The 22,117-nt window shown below is 48.4% G+C and overlaps 2 protein-coding genes across 2 annotated transcripts in view; one reads left to right on the forward strand and one right to left on the reverse strand.

Annotated features, from left to right (window-relative positions):
- Positions 1-4,394, reverse strand: part of LOC129710491 (prolyl 3-hydroxylase 1-like) — a 44,112-nt gene extending 39,718 nt beyond the window's left edge. Inside the window, 1 exon segment of the mRNA XM_055657446.1 lies at positions 3,781-4,394. Within this exon segment, the coding sequence (XP_055513421.1) occupies positions 3,781-4,293 (513 nt within the window). The 5' untranslated portion in view covers positions 4,294-4,394.
- A 14,327-nt stretch (positions 4,395-18,721) lies between these two features.
- On the forward strand, positions 18,722-21,909 carry LOC129710492 (E3 SUMO-protein ligase KIAA1586-like). The gene is made up of 3 exons (XM_055657447.1): positions 18,722-18,822; positions 19,044-19,136; positions 19,410-21,909. Exon 3 carries the CDS (start codon positions 19,487-19,489, stop codon positions 20,186-20,188), a length of 702 nt encoding a protein of 233 aa, XP_055513422.1. The 5' UTR covers positions 18,722-18,822; positions 19,044-19,136; positions 19,410-19,486; the 3' UTR covers positions 20,189-21,909.
- The last annotated feature ends 208 nt before the right edge of the window (positions 21,910-22,117 follow it).

The following is a 22,117-nucleotide window of genomic DNA, read 5'->3' on the forward strand; positions in this document are numbered from 1 at the left end:
GGAAGTTGAAAGGCTGAAGGTGGATAAGTCACCTGGACCCGATGAACTGCACCCTAGGATTCTGAAAGAGGTGGCTTCGAAGATTGTGGAAGCAATAATAGTGATATTTCACGAATCGATAGAGTTAGGAGTGGTTCCAAATGATTGGCAAAGTTGTCAATGTTACCCCGCAGTACAAGACGAGAGCAAAGCAGAATAGAGGGAACTATAAGTCTGTTAGTCTGACTTCATTCAAGTCAGCATAGTTTTATGAAGGGGAAAGTTTGCCTGAAGAATCTGCTGGAATTCTTTGGAAACATAGAAACATAGAAAATAAGTGCAGGAGGCCATTCGGCCCTTAGAATCAGTACCACTTTTTTCTTTTTTTAAGGGAGATGCCTCCAGGCACATACACACACTTTGCAGTGATAGTTTAGTTTAGAGATCCAGCGCAGAAACAGGCTCTTCAGCCCACTGGGTCCACTCCGACCAGCGATCCCCACACACTAACACCATCCTACACCCACTAGGGAGAATTTTTAGATTTATCAAGCCAATTAACCTACAAACCCTGTACGTCGTTGGAGTGTGGGGGGAAACCGAAGATCTCGGAGAAATCCCACGCAGGTCACAGTACAAACTCCGTACAGACAGAATCCGCAGTCGGGATCGAACGCGGGTCTCCGGCGAATGCATTTGATGTAAGGCAGCAACTCTACGCTGCGTCACCGTGACCCAAAGTCATATAGTCATAGAGTGATACAGTGAAAAAACAGGCCCTTCGGCCCAACTTTCCCACACCAGGCACCAATGTCCCAGCTACACTTGTCCCACTTGCCTGCGCTTGGTCCATATCCCTCCAAACTTGTCCTATCCATGTACCTGTCAAATGTCTCTTAAACAATGGAATAGTCCCAGCCTCAACTACCTCCTCTGGCATCTTGTTCCATACACACACACACCACCTTTTCTGTGAAAAAGTCACCCCTCGATTCCAATTAAATCTTTTCCCCTTCACCTTGAACCTACTGTTTGTCCTCTGGTCCTTGGTTGCCCTACTCTGGAAAAGAGACTCTGTGCATCTATCCAATCTATTCCTCTCATGATTTTATAGGGATCTTATAGAGGGATCTTATAGATCTACCTCTATAAGATTCCCTCTCCCGTGCTCCATGGAATAGAGACCCAAACTCTCCGTGTAGCTCACACCCTCTAGTCCTGGCAACATCCTTGTAAATCTTTTCTGGACCCTTTCAAGCTTGACAATATCTTCCTTATAGCATGGTGTCCAAAATTGAACACAATTTTTGTAAATGCGGTCTCACCAACATCTTATACAACTGCAACATGACCTTCCAACTTCTAAACTCAATATTCAGACTGATGAAGGCCAAAATGCCAAAAGCGATTTTGACCACCTAATCTACCTGCGACTCGACCTTCAAGGAACCATCCACCTGTATCCCTAGATCCCTCATGACAATAAAATTCTCTTGACCTTGATTACAACACCTCCCAGAGACCTACCATTTATTGTGTGGGTCCTGCCCTTGTTCGATGTCCCAAAATGCAACATCTCATACTTTTTGTATTAAATTCCATCAACCATTCCTCCGCCCACCTGGCCAATCGATTCAGATCCTGCGGCAATCTTCCACAACGATCTTCACTATCTGCAACTTTTGTATCATCAGCAAACTTGCTTATCTTGCGTTGTATGTTCTCATCCAAATCAATGATGTAGATGACAAACAGTAACGGGCCCAGCACCCCACCCTGAGGCACACCACTACTTTTTGAGGTAGTAAATAGCAGGACAGACAAAGGAGTCAGTGGATGTTGCTTACCCAGATTTTCAGAAAGCCTTTGACAAGATGCCACATGTGAGGCTGCTAAGATGAGAGCCTACAGTATCAAAGGCAGATACTAGCATGGATGGCAGGTTGGCTGGATGGGAGAAGGCAAAGAGTGGGAATAAAGGGGGCTTTTTCCGGTTGGCTGCCAGTGACTAGCGGAGTTCTACATAGATCACTGCTAGGGCTCTATAAGGTGCTGGTTATGATCATCCTAACAATACGATACGATAGAACTTTATTGATCAATTTCATTCCTGGGATAAATAAAGTTCTATAGTATCGTATTGTATCGTTAGGCCGCATTTGGAGCATTATGAACAATTTTGTGCACCATACCGGAGGAAGTTTAGTTTAGTTTAATTTAGGAGAATGGGATTAGGAGGGAGAGATGGATCATATATTATTGAATGGCGGAGTGAACCTGATGGGCAAGTATCCTAATTCTGCTCCTATCACTTAAGACGTTATGACTTTATAATATAATTTAGTGCAAAATAAAGACCAAATAAATTCCGATCAAAGATAGTCCGAGTGTCTCCAATGGAGCAGATCGTAGCTCAGGGCTGCTCTCCAGTTGTTTGTAGGATAGTTTAGTTGCTGTGCACAGGCGTCAAGGAGTACAAGTACAGTACATCATTTCCTGAAAGTGGCAAGGTGTGTGATAGTGTGGTGAAGGAGAGTTTCAGCATGCCAGCCTTCATCAGTCAGGGAAATATGTAATAAAGATGGCACACTAAGTTACAGTTGTGCAAAATGTTGATCAAGCCACATTGGGAATATTGCGTTCAGTTTTGGTCTTCATGCTGAAAAGAGTGGAGAGATTTACAAGATGACTCTTGGGCCTGAGCTATAGGGAGCAGTTGTGCTGGTAACAAATTTACAGAATGTAAAGCCCGGCTTTACATTCTGTGCCCTGACACATGAAGGCAAGCATTGCATCTGCCCTCCTCACCGGCCTCTCGACACTGTGTTGCTGCTACTGGTGCCAGGGCCTCCAGCACTTTGGAAAGTGACGAACTCTCTCTGAAACCACCCTTTTCCCAACTCTGGGAAGTCAGTCTGGACACTCTGGATGGCTCAATTGTAATCATGTATTGTCTTCCTGCTGACTGGTTAGCATGTAACAGAAGCTTTTCACTGTACCTCAGGACACGTGCCAATGCAACTCAATCATCTGATTCCAGAGGTTTATTGCATTCAGAACCACCAGATTTTCAACTTCTATACGACTCGATAACAGTTCATTGCCTGGGTTGCTTAGAACACAACAGTCAAAACATTGAATTCTCCATCAATAACCCCCCTTTATCTGGTGCTCACCAATTTCTCCCACCCCACCGCATCTTTCCCCTCTTCTGTACACTCCAACTCCTGTCCCACAGTTCCCATTTATTCTCCGTCTCTTCCCCCTCCATGTCCCCTTCCACCCATCCCTCCTTTACATTTCACCATCCTTATCTGACACCTTTCCCCCCTCCAGCTCCTTTTCCAGGGTTAGGAGGGAGAGATAGAGCAGCCACGATTGAATGGCGGAATAAACGTGATGGGCCGAATGGCCTAATTCTGTTCTTATCACTTGTGACAGCAGTTGTCACAGACTACCAACTGGTAGTTCGGCTCCGTGACCTGGTGTCCGTTGTTGTTGAATCAGACTCCGATCATCCTTACATTTGTCCCTTCCCTCGATTCAACTTTGTCCTTCATTTCCAGACTCATACTCCGCGCCCTTCTCTTCCCTCACTACCCCACACCGACATCGACAGCACAATTCCTTTCCATGTATTTCACTTTGCACTCCCCCCTCCCCTCATACTTCCATTCTCCTTCAGTGTCCCCTCCCCGCCGCTCCAGTCTCTCACCCATCCCTCACCTCTACCCCTCCCTCCCTCACCTTCCCTACCCCCTCCAACTCGTATCTCGCGTCCCTGCCCTCTCTCCCCCTCACCTGGTAGTAACACAGCTGGAGGTAGTTGTAGGGGGCCCGGCTGCGAAAGGCAGCGTCCACCTCGCCCGTCACCCGATGCCGGGACGGTTCCCCACCCAGCCCGGCCTCTAGGCACCGGCGGAGGCAGTCGGCGCGGTGCAGGACGCGCCCGAAGAAGGCGAGTTGGGACAAGGGGTCCGAAGACAGGAGAGGGCCGGGGGTCGTGGGGAGGGGGTGGCCCAGTGACGGCGGCTCCCGGGCCGGGGTTGAGCCCGGGTCGCAGTGCTCCGAGCATTCCCCCCGCAGCTGGCGCAACGCCGAGCGGCCGAGCAGCGAGCGCTCCAGCTCCCGGGCGGCAGGGCCCCAGCGGCCGAGGAGGTAGTCGCTCACTCCGGTCGCCCACAGCAGGTCGTGGGGCAGTCGCAGCAGCGGATCCCGCTGCCCCAGAGCCGAGCCGAGCTCGCCCCCGCAGCCGCCACACAGCAGCAGTAGCGCCGCCGTCAACAGCAGTGTGTAGCGCTGGAGCACCCGCATCCCCAATCTACAGACAGGAGAGTTGTGGCCAAAGATCTTACAGCGCTATAAGATCTTTGGTTGTGGCAGCGGACAGGACACGTCGGTGAAATGGAGAGGGGAGGGGGGGGGGGGAGGGGAGAGAGAGAGAGGGGGAGGGGAGAGAGAGAGAGGGGGAGGGGAGAAGGAGGGGGGGGGGGGGAGGGGGAGGGGAGAGGGGGGAGAGGGGAGGGGGGGGGAGAGAGAGAGAGAGAGAGAGGGGGGGGGGAGGAGAGAGAGGGGGAGGGGGGGGAGGGGAGGGAGAGAGAGGGAGAGAGGGAGAGGGGGAGGGGGAGGGGAGAGAGGGAGGGAGAGGGGAGAGGAGGGGGGGGGAGGGGGGAGGGGGAGGGGGAGATAGAAGGGGGAGGGGAGGGGATATAGAGGGAAGGCTAGTATCTTTGGCTAGAAGAGAGAGGTGACGGTAGAGTGAGTGAGAGGGGAGGGAAGTGAGAGGGGAGAGTGAGGAGAGGGTGGAGAGAGGGTGGAGAGGAAGGGAGTGGGGAGAGGAGAGGAGAAGTGACCAAACATCATAGAGCAAAGCACTATGATCTGTGGTTGTGATATAGAACACAAAGTGCTGGAGTAAGTTAGCAGCTCAGGCAGCATGAATCTCTGCAGTACATGGATGGATACACGATGTTTCGGATTGGGACCTTTCTTCAGACAATCCCAAATCTAAATATCGCCTATCCCAAGATGCGCGACCCACTGACTTACTCCAGCACTTTGTGTCTAAATGTGGTTTATACCAGCATCTGTATTTCCTTCCTACACAAGAGATAAGAGAAGATGTATAAGGATGTGGCTGAGGGTCTGGGCTAGAGTATGGGATCAAGATGGCAGTGGATGGAAGATAAGAACAATGCTGGTGAGTGGGCATGGGGCTCACCTTCACTGCCCTCGGCACTGGACAGCTTCGAGAGTGCCCCAGGCATGAAGGCTAAGCGATGGCCATTGGAGGCGAGGGGTGGCGCATTCATGGGCAGATGTTGAGCCATCGGAGTGGTCGAGGCAGCTTGGGGCAAAGATCATAGAGCCTGGGCTTGGGGCTCCATTAGACCAGGGCAGTGACATGGTGCGGCGGTTCAGCAGTGGAGGACTTTGACACTTTGCCAAGTCAGGATGTCCACCGCAACTCCTGGCCCAGTGCCGCTGCTGAGACAATGGGCCTTTATGGCCAAGTTAAGACATTATCATTTTTAACAACTTTAGACTTGAATGGTACACAATGGCGACTTGTGTACTGCCTCATTGTGGTCTCCTGTCTAACACACTTGTACTATCTAATGTATATTTATCGTTCCTCAGCCCCGCACTGCCCGTTTCTATCTCCTCCCCAAAATCCACAAACAGAACTACGCTGGCAAATCCACTGTTGCTGTCTGCCCCTGCCCCACTGAACTCATCTCCACGTATTTTAATTCTATCCTCTCCCCCTTGCCCATTCCCTTCTGACTTACAACTGAAGCACCTCAAACACCCTTCAACTCTTTGATAACGTTCAGTTTCTAGGCCCCCCAGTCACTCATGCTAACCACCTCCATCTCCCACCAGGAAGATATGTCGTACAGTCGTTGTTACAGGCGTATGCTGAACCGATCCCCAACTCTTTCTCTTCTACATCGCTGACTGCATCGGGGCTGGACTATCCCTGACACCTTTCTCCCTTCCTCTTCTCTCGGTCTCCATCACAGGAGACAGACTGTTGACTGGCATATATTACAAATCTACCAACACCTGCAGTTATCTTGACTACACTTGTAGCCACCCTGCCTCCTCAAAAAATGCTCTCCCTTTCTCTCAATTCCTCCATCTCTGTTGCATCTGCTCCTAAAATCAGGCTTTCCATAAGAGGACAATCGAGGTGTCATCATTCTTTCATGAATGTGGTTCCCCCAGCTGTCATAGATGGATCCGTCACCTGTGTCCTGGAGTTCTGCTCTCACTCTGACCCAGATGCAACAAGGATACAGTTCTCCTGATCCTCGCCTTTCACCCCCACCAGCCTCTGCATCCATCACAACATGTGTTGGATACAGATTATCAAAAAGTTAATCTGCAAGTCGAGTCGGTAGTAAAGAAAGCAAACTCAATGCTAGCATTTATTTCAAGAGGGCTTGTATACAAAAACAGGGATGTGATGCTGAGGCTCTATAAGGTGCTGGTCAGGCCGCATTTGCAATGTTGTGAGCAATTTAGGGAATCATATCTGAGGAGGGATGTGCTGACTCTGGAGATGGTCCAGAGGATGTGTACAAGAATTATCCCAGGAATAAGTAGGATAACCTATGATGAGTGATTTCCAGTACTGGGCCTGTACTCGCTGGAGTTTAAAAAAATGAGGTGGGATCTCATTGAAACATACATAATAGTGAAAGGCTTGGGTCAAGTGGGTGTAGGAGACGATGTTTCCACTATTGGGAGAGTCTAGGACTAGAGGTCATAGCCTCAGAATTAAACAACATTCTTTTACGAAGGAGATGAGGAAAACATTCTTTAGTCAGAGGCTGGTGAATCTATGGAATTATTCACCACAGACTGTTATGGAGGCCAAGTCAGTGGATATTTTTAAGGCAGAGTTGGATAGATTCTTGATTAGTACAGGTGTCAGAGGTTAAGGAGAGAAGAGGGAGAAATAGATCAGCCATGATTGAATTGCAGAGTAGACAAGGGGCCGAATGGCCTAATTCTACTATCATAGCAAATATGTACAGGAGGAGGCCATTTGGCCCTTCGAGCCTACACTGCTTATGGCATATCACTTATGACCTTAGCGTCATAGTCACAGATTGATACAGTGTGGAAACAGGCCCTTCGGCCCAACTCGCCCACATCGGCCAACAATGTCCCAACTACCCTCGTCCCACTTGCCTGCACTTAGTCCATAACCCTCCAAACCTGTCCTATCCATGTGTTCAAGAAGGACCTGCAGATGCTGGAAGATCGAAGGTACACAAAATCCTATTTTCTTCGCTCCATAGATGCTGCTGCACCCGCTGAGTTTCTCCAGCAATTTTTTGTGTACCTGTCCTATCCATGTACCTGTCCATCTGTTTCTGAAATGATGGGATAGTCCCAGCGATAAACTACCTCCTCTGGCAGCTTGTTCCATACACCCACCACCCTCTGTGTGAAAAAGTTGCCCCTCGGATTCCTATTAAATCTTTTCCCCTTCACCTTGAACCTATGTCCTCTGGTCCTCGATTCCCGTACTCTGGGTAAAAGACTCTGTGCATCTACCCGATGTATTCCTCTCATGATTTTGTATGCCTCTATAAGATCCCACATCCTCCTACGCTCTGTGGAATAGAGACCTAGCCTACTTAACCTCTCCCTATAACTCACACCCTCTAGTCCTGGCAACATCCTCGTAAATCTTTTCTGAACCCTTTTAAGCTTGACAATATCTTTCCTATAACATGGCGCCCAGAACTGAACACAATATTCTCAATGCGGCCTCACCAACGTCTTATATAACTGCAACATGACCACCCAACTTCTATATTCAATTCTCTGACTGATGGAGGACAAAGTTCCAAAAGCCTTTTTGACCACCTTATCTACCTGCGACTCGACCTTCAACGAACCATGCACCTGTACTCCTAGATCCCTCTGCTCTACAACACTACCCAGAAGCCTACCATTTACTGTGTAGGTCCTGCCCTTGTTCGACGTCCCAAAATGCATCACCTCACACTTCTCTGTATTAAATTACATCAACCATTCCTCCGACCACCTGGCCAATCGATCCAGATCCTGCTTCAATTATTCACAACCTTCTTCACTATCTGCAAAACCACTAATCATCAGCAAACTTGCTAATCTTGCCCTGTATGTGCTCATCCAAATCATTGATGTAGATGACAAACAGTAATGGGCCCAGCACCGAACCACTAGTCATAGGCCTCCAGTCTGAGAAGCAACCTTCCACCATCACCCTCTGCTTCCTTCCATGGAGCCAATTTGCTATCCATTCAGCTATCTCTCCTTGGATCCCATGAAATCTAACCTTCCGGTGCAGCCTACCATGCGGAAACCTTGTCGAACGCCTTACTGAAGTCCATGTACACTACATCTTCAGCGCTGCCCTCATCAACCTTTTTGGTCACGTCTTCAAAAAAATCAATCAAATTTGTGAGACACGACCTCCCACGGACAAAACCATGGGAGGTTAGCTCCTTGCTTACCGAAACTCCTCTGGGGATGCACTTGATCCCAGCTGCCTATACCTGTCCCATGCATCCTTCTTGTTTATGACTAACATCTCCATTTCCCTCGTCAGCCAAGCTTCCTTACGTTTGCCTGCTTTGCATTTCACTCTTAACGGGAACGTACACATCCTGAGCTCTCTTCATTACACTTTTAAAGACATCCCACTTGGCCGATGTTCCTTTTCCCTCAAATAACCTGCTCCAGTCAACTTGAGCGAGACCTTCTCTCATAACCTCAAAGATGGCCTTACCCCAGTTGGGCATTTTAACATGTGGACCCTCTCCGTCCCGATCCATAACTATCTTAAACCTAATCGAACTGTGGTCACATGTCCCAAAAGGCTCCTCCACACACACTTCATTAACTTGCCCTTCCCAATTTCCCAATACTAGATCCAGCGTTGCCCTCCCACATGTGGGGGCCTCTACGTACTGTTGAAGAAAACTCTCCTGAACACTTTTGAGGATTTGCACCACATCTATACCCTTGACACTATGATTTTCCCAGTCTATATTGGGAAAGTTGAAATCCCCTACTACAACAACCTTATTTGACCTGCAGCTGTGTGCAATCTCCCGGCACATTTGTTCTTCTAATTCCTGTTGACTATTTGGGGGTCTGTAGTACACCCCCAACAAGGTGATCATCCCTTTCTTGTTCCTCATCTCCAGCCACTTGACAAACCGTCCATAATGTCACCTCTGAACACAGCCGAGACATCCTCCTAAACCACAATGCAACTCCCCTCCTCTTTTTTCCTCACCCCTGTTTCTCCTGAAGCTCCTGTACCCCACAACATTGAGCTGCCAGCCCTACCCCTCCCTTATCCAGGTTTCAGTCATGGCTACAATGTGCCAGTCACTCGTACCTATCCATGCCCTAACTCATCTGCCTTACCCGTCAAGACCCTTGCATTAAAACACATGCAGTTTAACCAGCCCTCCTTCCTCTCTCTCTGGCTTTTTGCCTGTTGTGTACATTAACCTTTCCCACACCACCCTCCATACCAACATCTAGCCTCATGTGCCTCTGTCCTGTATGAGATCCCTTATGACATTACCGTCACCTCCAATAGGATCTCACCATTAATGACATATTCCCATCTCCACCACTTTCCACCTTTTAGAGATCACTCACCCCACAACTCCTTGGTTCACTCATGGGTTTCTTTTTCCCAAGCTTCCACAAAGAATTTCATTGTACTTAGGTACATGACACAATAAAGTACCTTTGAAGCATTAGCAAGAAGTTGGGCAGGGTAGGACTTTGTATTCCTTTGAGCACAGGAGGCTGAGGGGTGATCCGAGGGGCTTTCAGTACATGGGCCTTCATCAGTCAGGGTATTGAGTGTAGAAGTTGGGGTGTGTAAGAAGGAACTGCAGATGCTGGTTTAAACTGAAAGCCACTAAAAGCTGGAGTAACTCAGTGAGACAGGCAGGATCTCTGGAGAGAAGGAATGGGTGACTTAGAGTATTGTGTATGCGTCGATTTACAGTGTTGTGTTCAGTTTTGGCCTCCCTGCTTTTGGAAGGATCGTATAGCTGGAAAGAGCGCAGAGGAGATTTACAAGGATGTTGCCAGGACTTAAAGACCCGAACAAAAGGGAGAGGTTGAGCAGGGTAGGACTTTGTTTCTTGGTGCGCAGGAAAGTGAGGGGTGTTCTTATAGAGTGTATAAGATCATGAGGGCAATAGTTCGGCTAAATGCATGGTCTTTTACCCATTGTAGATTAACCAAGAACCAATGGACATAGGTTTAAGCTGATGGGGAAAGATGTAATAGGGACCTAAGGAGTAACACAGATGGTGGTGGGTATATGGAATGAGCTCCCAGAGGAGGTAGTTGAGGCAGGTATAATAACAACAGCGGAGTTATTTCTCCATGGTCCGCCTTTCTTCCCACCCTCCCCCCAGTCTCCTCAAGCAATTACCAAACCACCAAGGCAACTTTGTGTTGGTTCATTGTTCCTCCCCGAACACCACCGGGTTTCACCTAATGTGTAGGATAGAACTCAGACAGCATCTCTGGAGAAATGCAATTGGTGGCGTTTCGCGTCCAGACTGAAGGGTCAGGTCTGAAGAAGGGTCTCGACCCAAAACGTCACCTACTCCATTGCTCCAGAGATGCTGTCTAACCTGCTGAGTTACTCCAGCTTTTTGTGTTTACCTGCTTTCACCTATCACATCCCAGTCCCCGCCTCACCCCTCCTTCCCATCCACTACTTTGGACTGCCAATCTGTCCTCTCAGTCCAGTTGCAAGGCCCCGATCTGAAATGTGAACTGTCCCTCTGTCTCGCAGATACTGACTAACCACTGAGCACCTTCAGCATTTAAGAGGGAACTGCAGATGCTGGAGAATCGAAGGTTACACAAAAAACTGGAGAAACTCAGCGGGTGCAGCAGCATCAATGGAGCGAAGGAAATAGGCAACGTTTCGGGCCAAAACCCTTCTTCAGACTGATCGGGGACGGGGGTGGGCGGGGACAAGAAAGGGAAAAGGAGGAGGAGGAGCCCGAAGTCTGGGGGATGGGAGGAGACAGCAGGGGGGCTGAGGAAGGGGAGGAGACAGCAAGGACTAACAAAATTGGGAGAATTCGATGTTCATGCCCCCAGGATGCAGACTCCCCAAACGGAATATGAGGTGCTGTTCCTCCAATTTCAGGTGCTGCTCGATGTGGCCATGGAGGAGACCGAGGACAGAGAGGTCGGAGACGGAGTGGGAGGGGGAGTTGAAGTGCTGAGCCACCGGGAGGTCAGCTTGGTTATTGCGGACCGAGCGGAGGTGTTCGGCGAAACGATCGCTCAACCTCCGCTTGGTCTCACCGATATAGATCTGCTGACATCTAGAGCAGCGGACGCAATAGATGAGGTTGGAAGAGATGCAGTTAAACCTCTGTCGCACCTGGAACGATTGCTTGGGTCCTTGAACGGAGTCGAGGGGGGAGGTAAAGGGACAAGTGTTGCATCTCTTGCGGTTGCAAGGGAAAGTGCCCAGGGAGGGGGTGGTACGAGAGGGAAGGGAAGAATTGACAAGGGAGTAGTAATTGACAAGGGAGTAGTAACCCATTGTCTCTGCCTGTTCGTGCCCCACCGAACTCATTTCCAAATACCTTGACTCCATCCTATCACCCTTGGTTAAATCCCTCCCTACCTATGTTCAAGACACCTCAGACACTCTCCGTCGTCTCCGCGCATTCAATTCTCTAGGCCCTCACCCCCTCATCTTCACCATGGACGTCCAATCACTCTACACCTCCATCCCCCACCACGATGGTCTCATAGCCCTCCGGTTCTTCCTCGACCAGAGAAGCAACCTATACCCAGCCACTGACACTCTCCTCCGCCTAGCGGAGCTGGTCCTTACCCTCAATAACTTCACGTTCGACTCCTCCCATTTCCTCCAAATACAAGGCGTAGCTATGGGCACACGCATGGGCCCCAGCTATGCCTGCCTATTTGTAGGTTACGTCGAGCAATCCTTGTTCAATACATACCAGGGCCCCATCCCCGACCTCTACCTCCGCTATATCGACGACTGCTTTGGTGCCACCTCCTGTACCCACACACAACTGACTGACTTCATCCACTTCACCACTAACTCCCATCCGGCACTCAAATACACCTGGACCATTTCCGACACTTCCCTACCATTCCTTGACCTCACTATCTCCATTGCAGGTGATAGACTTCTGACCGACATACACTACAAACCCACTGACTCCCATGGCTATCTGGACTACACTTCTTCCCACCCTGCTTCCTGTAAGGACTCCATCCCCTACTCCCAATTCCTCCGTCTACGCCGCATCTGCTCCACGGATGAGGCGTTCCACACCAGGACATCTGCAATGTACTCATTATTCAGGGAACGGGGGTTCCCCTCCTCCACCATAAATGAGGCTCGCACCAGGGTCTCTTCCATACCCCGCAACACTGCTCTCTCTCCCCATCCCCCCACTCGCAACAAGGGCCGAGTCCCCCTAGTCCTCACCTTTCACCCCACCAGCCGTCACATACAAAAAGTAATCCTCCGTCAGTTTCGCCACCTCCAACGTGACCCCACCACTCGCCACATCTTCCCATCTCCCCCCATATCTGCCTTCCGCAAAGACCGCTCCCTCCATAACTCCCTTGTCAATTCTTCCCTTCCCTCTCGTACCACCCCCTCCCCGGGCACTTTCCCTTGCAACCGCAAGAGAAGCAACACTTGTCCCTTTACCCCTCCCCTCGACTCCGTTCAAGGACCCAAGCAATCGTTCCAGGTGCGACAGAGGTTTACCTGCATCTCTTCTTCCAACCTCATCTATTGCGTCCGCTGCTCTAGATGTCAGCAGACCTATATCGAGACCAAGCGGAGGTTGGGCGATCGTTTCGCCGAACACCTCCGCTCGGTCCGCAATAACCAAGCTGACCTCCCGGTGGCTCAGCACTTCAACTCCCCCTCCCACTCCGTCTCCGACCTCTCTGTCCTCGGTCTCCTCCATGGCCACAGCGAGAAGCACCGGAAATTGGAGGAACAGCACCTCATATTCCGTTTGGGGAGTCTGCATCCCGGGGGCATGAACATCGAATTCTCCCAATTTTGTTAGTCCTTGCTGTCTCCTCCCCTTCCTCAGCCCCCCTGCTGTCTCCTCCCATCCCCCAGACTTCGGGCTCCTCCTCCTCCTTTTCCCTTTCTTGTCCCCGCCCACCCCCGTCCCCGATCAGTCTGAAGAAGGGTTTTGGCCCGAAACGTTGCCTATTTCCTTCGCTCCATTGATGCTGCTGCACCCGCTGAGTTTCTCCAGCTTTTGAGCACCTTCAGCAGTTTAGACAAAAAATGTTGGAGTAACTCAGCGGTACAGGCAGCATCTCTGGAGAGAAGGAATGAGTGATGTTTTGGGTCGAGACCCTTCTTCACTCGACCCAACTTGTCACCCATTCCTTTTCTCCAGAGATGCTGCCTGTCCTGCTGAGTTATTCCAGCATGTTGTGTCTATCTTTAGTTGAAATCAGCATCTGCAGTTCCTTCCTACACTTTCAGCAGTTTACTCTTTGCTCCATCTCCCAGCATCTGTAGTCTCTTGTCCCCATGTTACATGGTACTGTTAACACAGCATTCCCTCTGTTACCTGAATATGCACAGAAGTTCAGTCTGTAGAGTGAAGCTTGTGTTCACATTTGAAACAAAACCTGCAGGTACTGGAAATAAAGAGAAAGAAAATACTGGAAGCTCTCAGCAAAGCAGGCAGCGACTGCGGGGGAGGGGCAGTCAATGTTTCAAGCAGAAATAAAAACAGAGCTAAATGGAAGCACTGAGCTAACAAGGAAGCATTTGTAGAGAGGAGGTGAGCTCAAGTTTCTGATGGAAACAACCTTCCCTGGTGCAGGATCAGCCAACATTTCCAGGCCTACTGGAGTGCTCAATGAATTGGATAAAGAGATGAGGGGCAGGGAGAGAGATGTAGTGCCCTTAATGTTACATGTACCGAGTAAGTGAAAAGCTCTGATTTGCATACTATACAATCTGATCAGATAACACTATACATAAATACAATCATCAAACTCAAGTCAAGGAGCAAAGGGGAAAGGTGCAGACTACAGAAACAAAGAACTGGTGATGCTGGTTTACAAATAAAGACAGTGCTGGAGTAACACAGCAGGTCAGGTAACATTTCCGGAGAATATTGACACTGCAGGTCAGGATTCTTCTTCAGATTGATTGTGAGGGGGGGGGGGGGGGGGGAGGGGGGGGGGGGGGGGGGGGGAGGGGCAGATGTAAACTGGAAGAGAGAGGAGGGGCAGATCAAAGTCTGTCAAGTAATAGGTGGATATAGGTGTTGGGGGGGGGGGGAGGCTGAATTTGATAGGCAGATGGTTAGACAAAAGCCAGAGATGAAAAGATCAAACACAAAATGCTGGAGTAACTCAGCGGCACAGGCAGCATCTGTGGAGAGAATTAATGGGTGACGTTTTGGGTCGAGACCCTTCTTCAGACTGATTAGGGGTAAGGGAATTGAGAGATATAGAAGGTGATGTTGAGAGATAAAGACCAATGAATAAAAGATATGCTAAAAAGTAACAATGATAAAGGAAAGAGGCCATGGTAAGCTGTTTGTAGGGTGAAAATGAGAAGCTAGTGCGACTTGGGTGGGGGAGGGGAAGAGAGAGAGAGGGAATGCCGGGGCTACCTGAAGTGAGAGAAATAAAATATCTTGCCTAAGCGAAATATGAGATGCTGTTCCTCCAATTTGCGTTTAGCCTCACTCTGACAATGGAGGAGACGGAGAACAAAAAGGTCTATGTAGGAATGGGAAAGAGAATTAAAGTGTTTAGAAACCGGGAGATCAGGCTGGTTCACGCGGGCTGAGTGAAGGTGTTCCGTGAAACGATCGCCCCGTCTGCGTTTGGTCTCACCGATGTATGAGCCCCATCTTGAACAACGGATACAGTAAATGAGGTTGGAGGAGGTGCGTGAACCTCTGCCTAACCTGAAAGTACTGTCGGGGTCCCTGGACAGAGTCGAGGGAGGAGGTATAGCGACAGGTGTTGCATCTTCTGCGGTTGCAGGGGAAGGTACGTGGGGAGGGGGTGGTTTGGGTGGGAAGGGATGAGTTAACCAGGGAGTTGCGGAGGGAACGGTCTCTGCGGAAAGGGGTGGAGATGGGAAACGTGACTAGTGGTGGGATCCCATTGGAGGTGGCGGATATTTTGGAGGATTAAGTGTTCTATGCGATGGCTGATGGTGTGGAAGGTAAGGACTAGGGGGACTCTTGTCTCTGTTGCGACTAGGGAGAGCAATAGCAGAGTTGTGGGGTACCTTGGAGACATGAGTGAGGGCCTCATCTATGATGGGAGAGGGGAAGCCCCGTTCCCTAAAGAATGAGGACATCTTGGATGTTCCAGTAAGGAACACCTCATCTTGGGTGCAGATACGGCGTAGACAGAGGAATTGGGAGTAGGGGATAGAGTCTTTAGTAGGGTGAGATGAAGTGTTGTCATTAGACAATGGACAATAGAAACATAGAAACATAGAAATTAGGTGCAGGAGTAGGCCATTTGGCCCTTCGAACCAGCACCGCCATTCAATATGATCATGGCTGATCATCCACTATCAGTACCCCGTTAAATCCACTATCTTTAAGAGCTCTATCTAGCCCTCTCTTGAAAGTATCCAGAGAACCGGCCTCTACCGCCCTCTGAGGCAGAGAATTCCACAGACTCACAACTCTGTGTGAAAAAGTGTTTCCTCGTCTCCAGTCTAAATGGCTTACCCCTTATTCTTAAACTGTAGCCCCTGGTTCTGGTCTCCCCCAACATCGTGAACATGTTTCCTGTCTCTACCGTGTCCAAACAGTTAATAATCTTACACGTTTCAATAAGATCTCCTCTCATCCTAAACTCCAGAGTATACACGCCCAGCCGCTCCATTCTCTCAGCATATGACAGTCCCGCCATCCCGGCAATTAACCTTGTGAACCTATGCTGCTCTCCCTCAATAGCAAGAATGTCCTTCCTGAAATTTGGAGACCAAAACTGCATACAATACACCAGCTGTGGTGTCACTAGGGCCTTGTACAACTGCAGAAGGACCTCTTTGCTCCTATGCTCAACTCTTTTTGTTAGGAAGGCCAAAATGCCATTCGCTTTCTTCACTGCCTGCTGTACCTGCATGCTTACTTTAATTGACTGATGAACAAGGACCCCCAGATCCCATTGTACTTCCCCTTTGCCCAACTTGACACCATTTAGATAATAATGGAGGAGACTGAAGACAGGAAGGTCAGTGTAGGAATGGGAAGGCAAATTAAAGTGTTTAACAACCGGGAGATCAGGTTGGTTCAAGCGGGCTGAAGGAAGGTGCTCTGCGAAACGATCTGTGTTTGGTCTCACCGATGTACAAGAGTTCACATCTTGAACAACGGATACGGTAGATGAGGTTTGAGGAGGTGCGTGAATCTTTGCTTAACCTGAAAGGACAGTTGTGATCCCTGGACACAGTCGAGGGAGGAGGTATAGCAACAGGTGTTGCATCTTCTGCGGTTGCAGGGGAAGGTACCTGGGGAGGAGGTTGTTCGGGTGGGAAGGGATGAGTTACCCAGGGAGTTGCGGAGGGAACGGTCTCTGCGAAGGCGGAAAGGGGTAGAATGGGAAAATGTGGCCAGTGGTGGGATCCCATCGGAGGTGGCGGATATTTCGGAGGTTTGTGTGTTGTATGCGATGGCTGATGAGGTGAAAGGTAAGGACCCAGGGGGACTCTGTCTCTGTTGCGACTAAGGGTAGGAGGATGAGGAGTGGAGCTGCAGGTTACCAAGAGACACGAGCGAGAGCCTCATCTATGATGGGAGAGGGGAACCCCCATTCCCTAAAGAATGAGGACATCTCAGTTGTTTTAGTATGGAACATCTCATCTTGGGCGCAGATTGGCATAGAAGGAGGAAATGGGAGTAGGGGATAGTCTTTGTTGAAAGCAGGGTGGGAAGAAATGGGTCATAGAAATATAGAAACATCGAAAATAAGTGCAGGAGGAGGCCATTCAACCCTTCGAGCCAAGACCGCCATTCATTGTGATCATGGCTGATCGTCCCCAATCAATAACCCGTGCCTGCCTTTTCCCCATATCCCTTCACTCCACTAGCCCCTAGAGCTATATCTAACTCTCTCTTAAATCCATCCAGTGATTTGGCCTCCACTGCCCTCTGTGGCAGGGAATTCCACAAATTCACAACTCTCTGGGTGAAAAAGTTTTTCCTCACCTCAGTCTTAAATGGTCTCCCCTTTATTCTAAGACGGTGGCCCCTGGTTCTGGACGCCCAACATTGGGACCATTTTTCCTGCATCTTGCTTGTCCAGTCCTTTTATAATTTTATATAAGATATCCCCTCATCCTTCAAAACTGCAGTGAATACTGGGTTGAGAGCAAGTTTTCAGTGAAACAATCACAATCAGTTTTACAGGGCTGCCAACTCTCACGCTTTGAGCGTAACACTCACGCATTTCAGCCAATTCTCACGCCCTCACGCTGAAGACAGAATTCTCACGCTGACAGGCTGTCTTCAGTCCCTGCACAGCAAAGATCCTATAGCGGAGCATTGGCGGAGCTATAGGATCTTTGTGCCACATGACACATGACAGCGATCTGCACGGATTGGGGAAGCGCGTCGGTCCCGGGCAGCGGGTGTCAGCGCTTTTGTGCGCCATCTACGAGCGCTGCGTTTCGGGCTGCCGTGGCAACCTCGCTCCCTCCTGCTCTTCAACTCACCCGGCAGCACCAACGCCGCCAATCCACGCAGCACCGTGCCCGCCAGACTCCCCATTCGGCGGCCGGGGAAAGAGAGGGAGGGGAGAAAGAGAGAGAGAGAAAGAGAAAAAGGGAGAGATGGGGAGGGGATGTAGTAAGGGATTGAAGGAAGAGAAGGAGAAAGGGAGAAAGAGGAAGCGTGAGGAAAGAGAGAGAGGGGGAGGAAAGAGAGGGAGGGATGGGGGAGGAAAGGTGTGTGTGTGTCTGTTTCCCTGTGTGTGTATCCTTGTGTGTGTGCCTCCCTGTGTGTGTCTCCCTGTGTGCGTGTGCGTGTCTCTGTGTGTCTCTCTGTGTGTGTGTGTGTACGTGTCTCCCCGTGTGTGTGTCTAACTGTGTGTGTCTCCCTGTGTGCGTGTGCGTGTCTCTGCGTGTCTGTGTGTGTGCGTGTGCGTCTCCCCGTGTGTGTGTCTCCCTGTGTGCGTGTCTCTGTGTGTGTGTGCGTGTCTCCCCGTGTGTGTGTCTCCCTGTGTGTCAGAGGTGTAGTCCCACTAAGAAAGCTCCAGCATTTCCGTATGCCCACTTAGAAATGCGCAATGACACGTATCAACTTCGATAGTGACAGAAGTTCTGTTTATTTTATGAATGAAAGTATGACAGCTCTGTCACAGAACTGTCACACTTTCATTCATAAATTCAACCTGTGCGCTGTGTCTCTGTCAGAGTCGCACTTTTCCTTGTCGGAAGTCGGAAAGTCCCGAGTTCCGAGTACAATGGAACGCAGCATTATAATAGCCATACAGAGGCTTCCGTCCATGGCCCGTGCCCGTGACCGTGGTGACCGCCCGTGACCTAGACCTGACGTCACGTCACCTAGACGACAGCGATATCAACTCAGTCGGCGCCGAGGTGATGTCCAGCGGCTCAACAGTAAATATGAAGCGGAAGCAACAAACTACCCTTAGCCATTTAAAAAAAAAAAAACAAGCCTGCTGCTGCCTCGGACGACACTCCAGCAGTCACTAGGACGTTAGATGAAGAAGAGGGAACTACAGCGGAGCCTGATGCCAGCAGTGTATCGGGTAAGTGAAAGTCGTATACAAGTGAACTTTAGCAGATATTAGACTACTAGCTACTAGCTTATAAGAGATTTCCCAAACTGAATGAATACCACACATATATTCACTAAACGGCCTTGCTAGCTCAATCTTGTTGTAGTAAAGTAGTAAATAACGTAGTTATTACACATTTTACTGTGAGACTGTGAGTGTGTGTGTGCTGAATATCTCCTTGTTCCTTCTAGATGATAACTCCTGGCCAGCCCTATGGACTGAGAGTCAGGCTAGGGAGTTTAAAAGCAGGCATTCTTGGTTAGAATGGAAGGACAGAAAGTTAGGTAAATATCAGCCAACTTGTAAAGCTGGTATAAACACATGAAGTCAACTTTATGCAAATGAGAGTATAGCTGGTTTATTTTCATCTTAAAGATACATTAATTTCACTTTTATACAATTAAATTATAATGATATTGTCACAGTGAAGCTTATTTACAGTTCATTCAATTATTTTGAATAGATTCTTATCCAGTTCAGAAGGTGTTATTGCTAATATAGATTCAAAAAAGACTACTTGTATGATGTTAATTAGTCATGTTTTTGTTTACTTCCAGGTTGTGCTATTTGCAGCTCAACAAAATCTACTGGCGTCTTAACAGAGAAAAGAATTTCCATATCTGAGGAGTGGGCGATGTTTAAGATCCAGTCATCAGGCTCAAGCAGACCAACAGCCCTGGCCTCCTTGAGAAACAAGATCAGACGGCATGAGATGTCCAGGGCACACGAAATAGCTCAGGAGCTCGAGCTCACTGAAAAGGGTGGACAGGATTTACTTGGGAATCTTGTGAGAGCTGTGTCAGACACTGTGTTAGCTGAGACAAATGCTGTATTCAGAACAGCATATTATCTTGCCAAGATGAACCGACCTTTCTCTGACCATGACGATCTCATTGAGCTTCAGGAAAAAAACGGTGTCAACATGGGCACAAGTCTGCACTCAAGGTTCAGTTCAACAAAAATTGTGGAACACATAGCAAAAAAGATGCAGACAAAAATAGTTGACAGCATTGTGTCATCTTCAAGCAAGCTGTCTGTTCTCATTGATGAGGCAACTTCTCTCAGCCATAAATCAGCCATGATTGTCAATGTGAAGGCCTCTTTAGATGGAGCTACTCCTGAATTTGTTTTTTTGGACCTGGTGGAGCTGGAAAGCCAGAGGGCAGAGTCTATAGAGGAAGCTCTATTAAACTGTTTGGACACTGCAGGCTTTAGTGAAGAGTGGCTTCAAAACAACTGGATCTCATTTGTTTCTGATGGAGCCAGTGTTATGTTAGGCAAAAACTCTGGTGTGGCAACCAGGCTGACTACAAGGTACCCTAACCTCTTCACATGACACTGTATGAACCACCGTCTAGAACTGGCTGTAAATGATGCTGTGGATGAGGTTCAGGCAGTCAACCACTTCAAAGTTTTCATGGACAAACTCCACAATCTCTACAGTCAGTCCAATAAAAATTCACGGGAACTTATGGAAGCAGCACAAGAAGTGGGCTCACAAGTCCTGAAGATTGGCAGAGTTTTAAACACCCGATGGGTTGCCAGCAGTTTCCGTTCTGTAAAGGCTGTGTGGAGGTCATACGAAGCACTTAACAGACACTTTGAGAATGCTGCAGGAGACCAAACAAGAAACGGCAAAGAGAGGCAAACCTACAGAGGCCTGGCACGTCGTATGCAAAGCAAGGAATTTCTTTGTGACCTTGGACTCATGTATGATGCACTATCTGAACTTTCAAACCTGTCCCAGCAATTACAGGCCCATTCAATCACACTTTTTAAGAGCAGAACAGCTGCTGAAGCGCACCATCCGAGTGCTGGCATCATTTAAAGATTCTCCAGGAGAGAAATTGGAGGAAGCATTGAAAGCACAGGCTTTGGGACAGTTTGGATCAGTGTCCCTGGAGTCAAATGCTAAGCTCATGCCGATCAATACAAAGCAGTTCCTACAAAGTCTGATCAACAACATGGAGAAGCGGCTCTCATTTAAGGATGAAATTCTTCATGATCTCAGCATTCTGGATTCAAGCACCTGGCCATCAACACCTGGCATACGGCACGGTGAGTCACAGGTAAAACGACTGTGCAGGCGATTCAATCTTTGTCAAGAACAAGCTGTCAATGGAATGAGAGATTTCATCGAGCACCCAGAGAGTGAACCTGAATGCCTCAAACCACTCATCCACTGCATGCAGACCATCCCTTGCAGCACTGCAGAGTGTGAAAGGGGCTTCAGTCTGATGAATATTGTGTACACAGACCAAAGATCTAGAATGTTGTTGTCTAGTGTCAGCAATTTGATGATGATCAGCATCAATGGGCCCCCTGTAAGCCTTTTTGAGCCAAGCAAATATGTATCAACATGGTTACGAAGCCATCGCTCTGCCACGCAAGCAAGAAGGCAGAGCACACCTCAGATGCCTGAGTACAAGCAAATTTGGAAAGTTTTGTAAACTAGCAGGCTACTACATTTAAAGTGAAAAACAATTGTTGACAAAATCCCTTTTAGTGGAATACAAACACTTTTCCATACCTGCTACAGTAGCAAGTATGGAAAAGTGTTTGTATTCCACTAAATATCCCTCATGTAACTGTGTATTCACCTTTGTTTGTTACTTTTTTACAATGAAGGGATTGTGGTGTTTGTTTTATTTTGCATGGGTCATGCGCCCTCCGCTGGTCGTTTTTGCGGATGTACTGTTTTTCTTCTCTGTTAAACACTGAACAGATGTTATTTGCATAGGACTTACTGTGATTGAAAACGTGTATTTTGTGATGCTGTGTGATTGCTGTATTAAGTATGAGTGTGAGACGTCTTAGAACAGTTGCTGATATGTTTTATTTATTTTAATTTATTATTTAAGTATTTTTGTATGGGAAACATAATTCTAAAGAACATGTTTTTATTTTGTATTTTTGCATTTATTGTTTCTTATATAGGGTATTTTATTTTATTGAGTTGTAATTGTTTCTGACAAATGACTAACTCTGTTTTTTCTTGTCTCAAAACTCTAAACAGAGCATGCAGCAGCAGCAGCAATAAATGTCCTGTGCAAAAGACTCAAGTATCCCGTCGTCTCCTTAGCACATTAGTACTGAGGCCAGGCCGGTTACATATACAGTAGTACAGTGTTTATATAGCCAACAGTTATTTATTTATTGATGCTTTATAGTTTATTTGATGCTAGTGCCTAATGGTGATTTTAATTTGACTGTTTATTGTCCTAGAAACTGATGACAATATCGAGTGTTGAATAATCTCAATTAC

This window comes from Leucoraja erinacea, chromosome 28 (assembly GCF_028641065.1).
Source record: "Leucoraja erinacea ecotype New England chromosome 28, Leri_hhj_1, whole genome shotgun sequence".
In the NCBI taxonomy this organism is placed as follows: Eukaryota; Metazoa; Chordata; class Chondrichthyes; order Rajiformes; family Rajidae; genus Leucoraja; species Leucoraja erinaceus.

Coding starts and splice junctions, on each gene's coding strand:
- LOC129710492 (XM_055657447.1), top strand. CDS start 19,487: ATGTTTAAGATCCAGTCATCAGGCTCAAGCAGACCAACAGCCCTGGCC.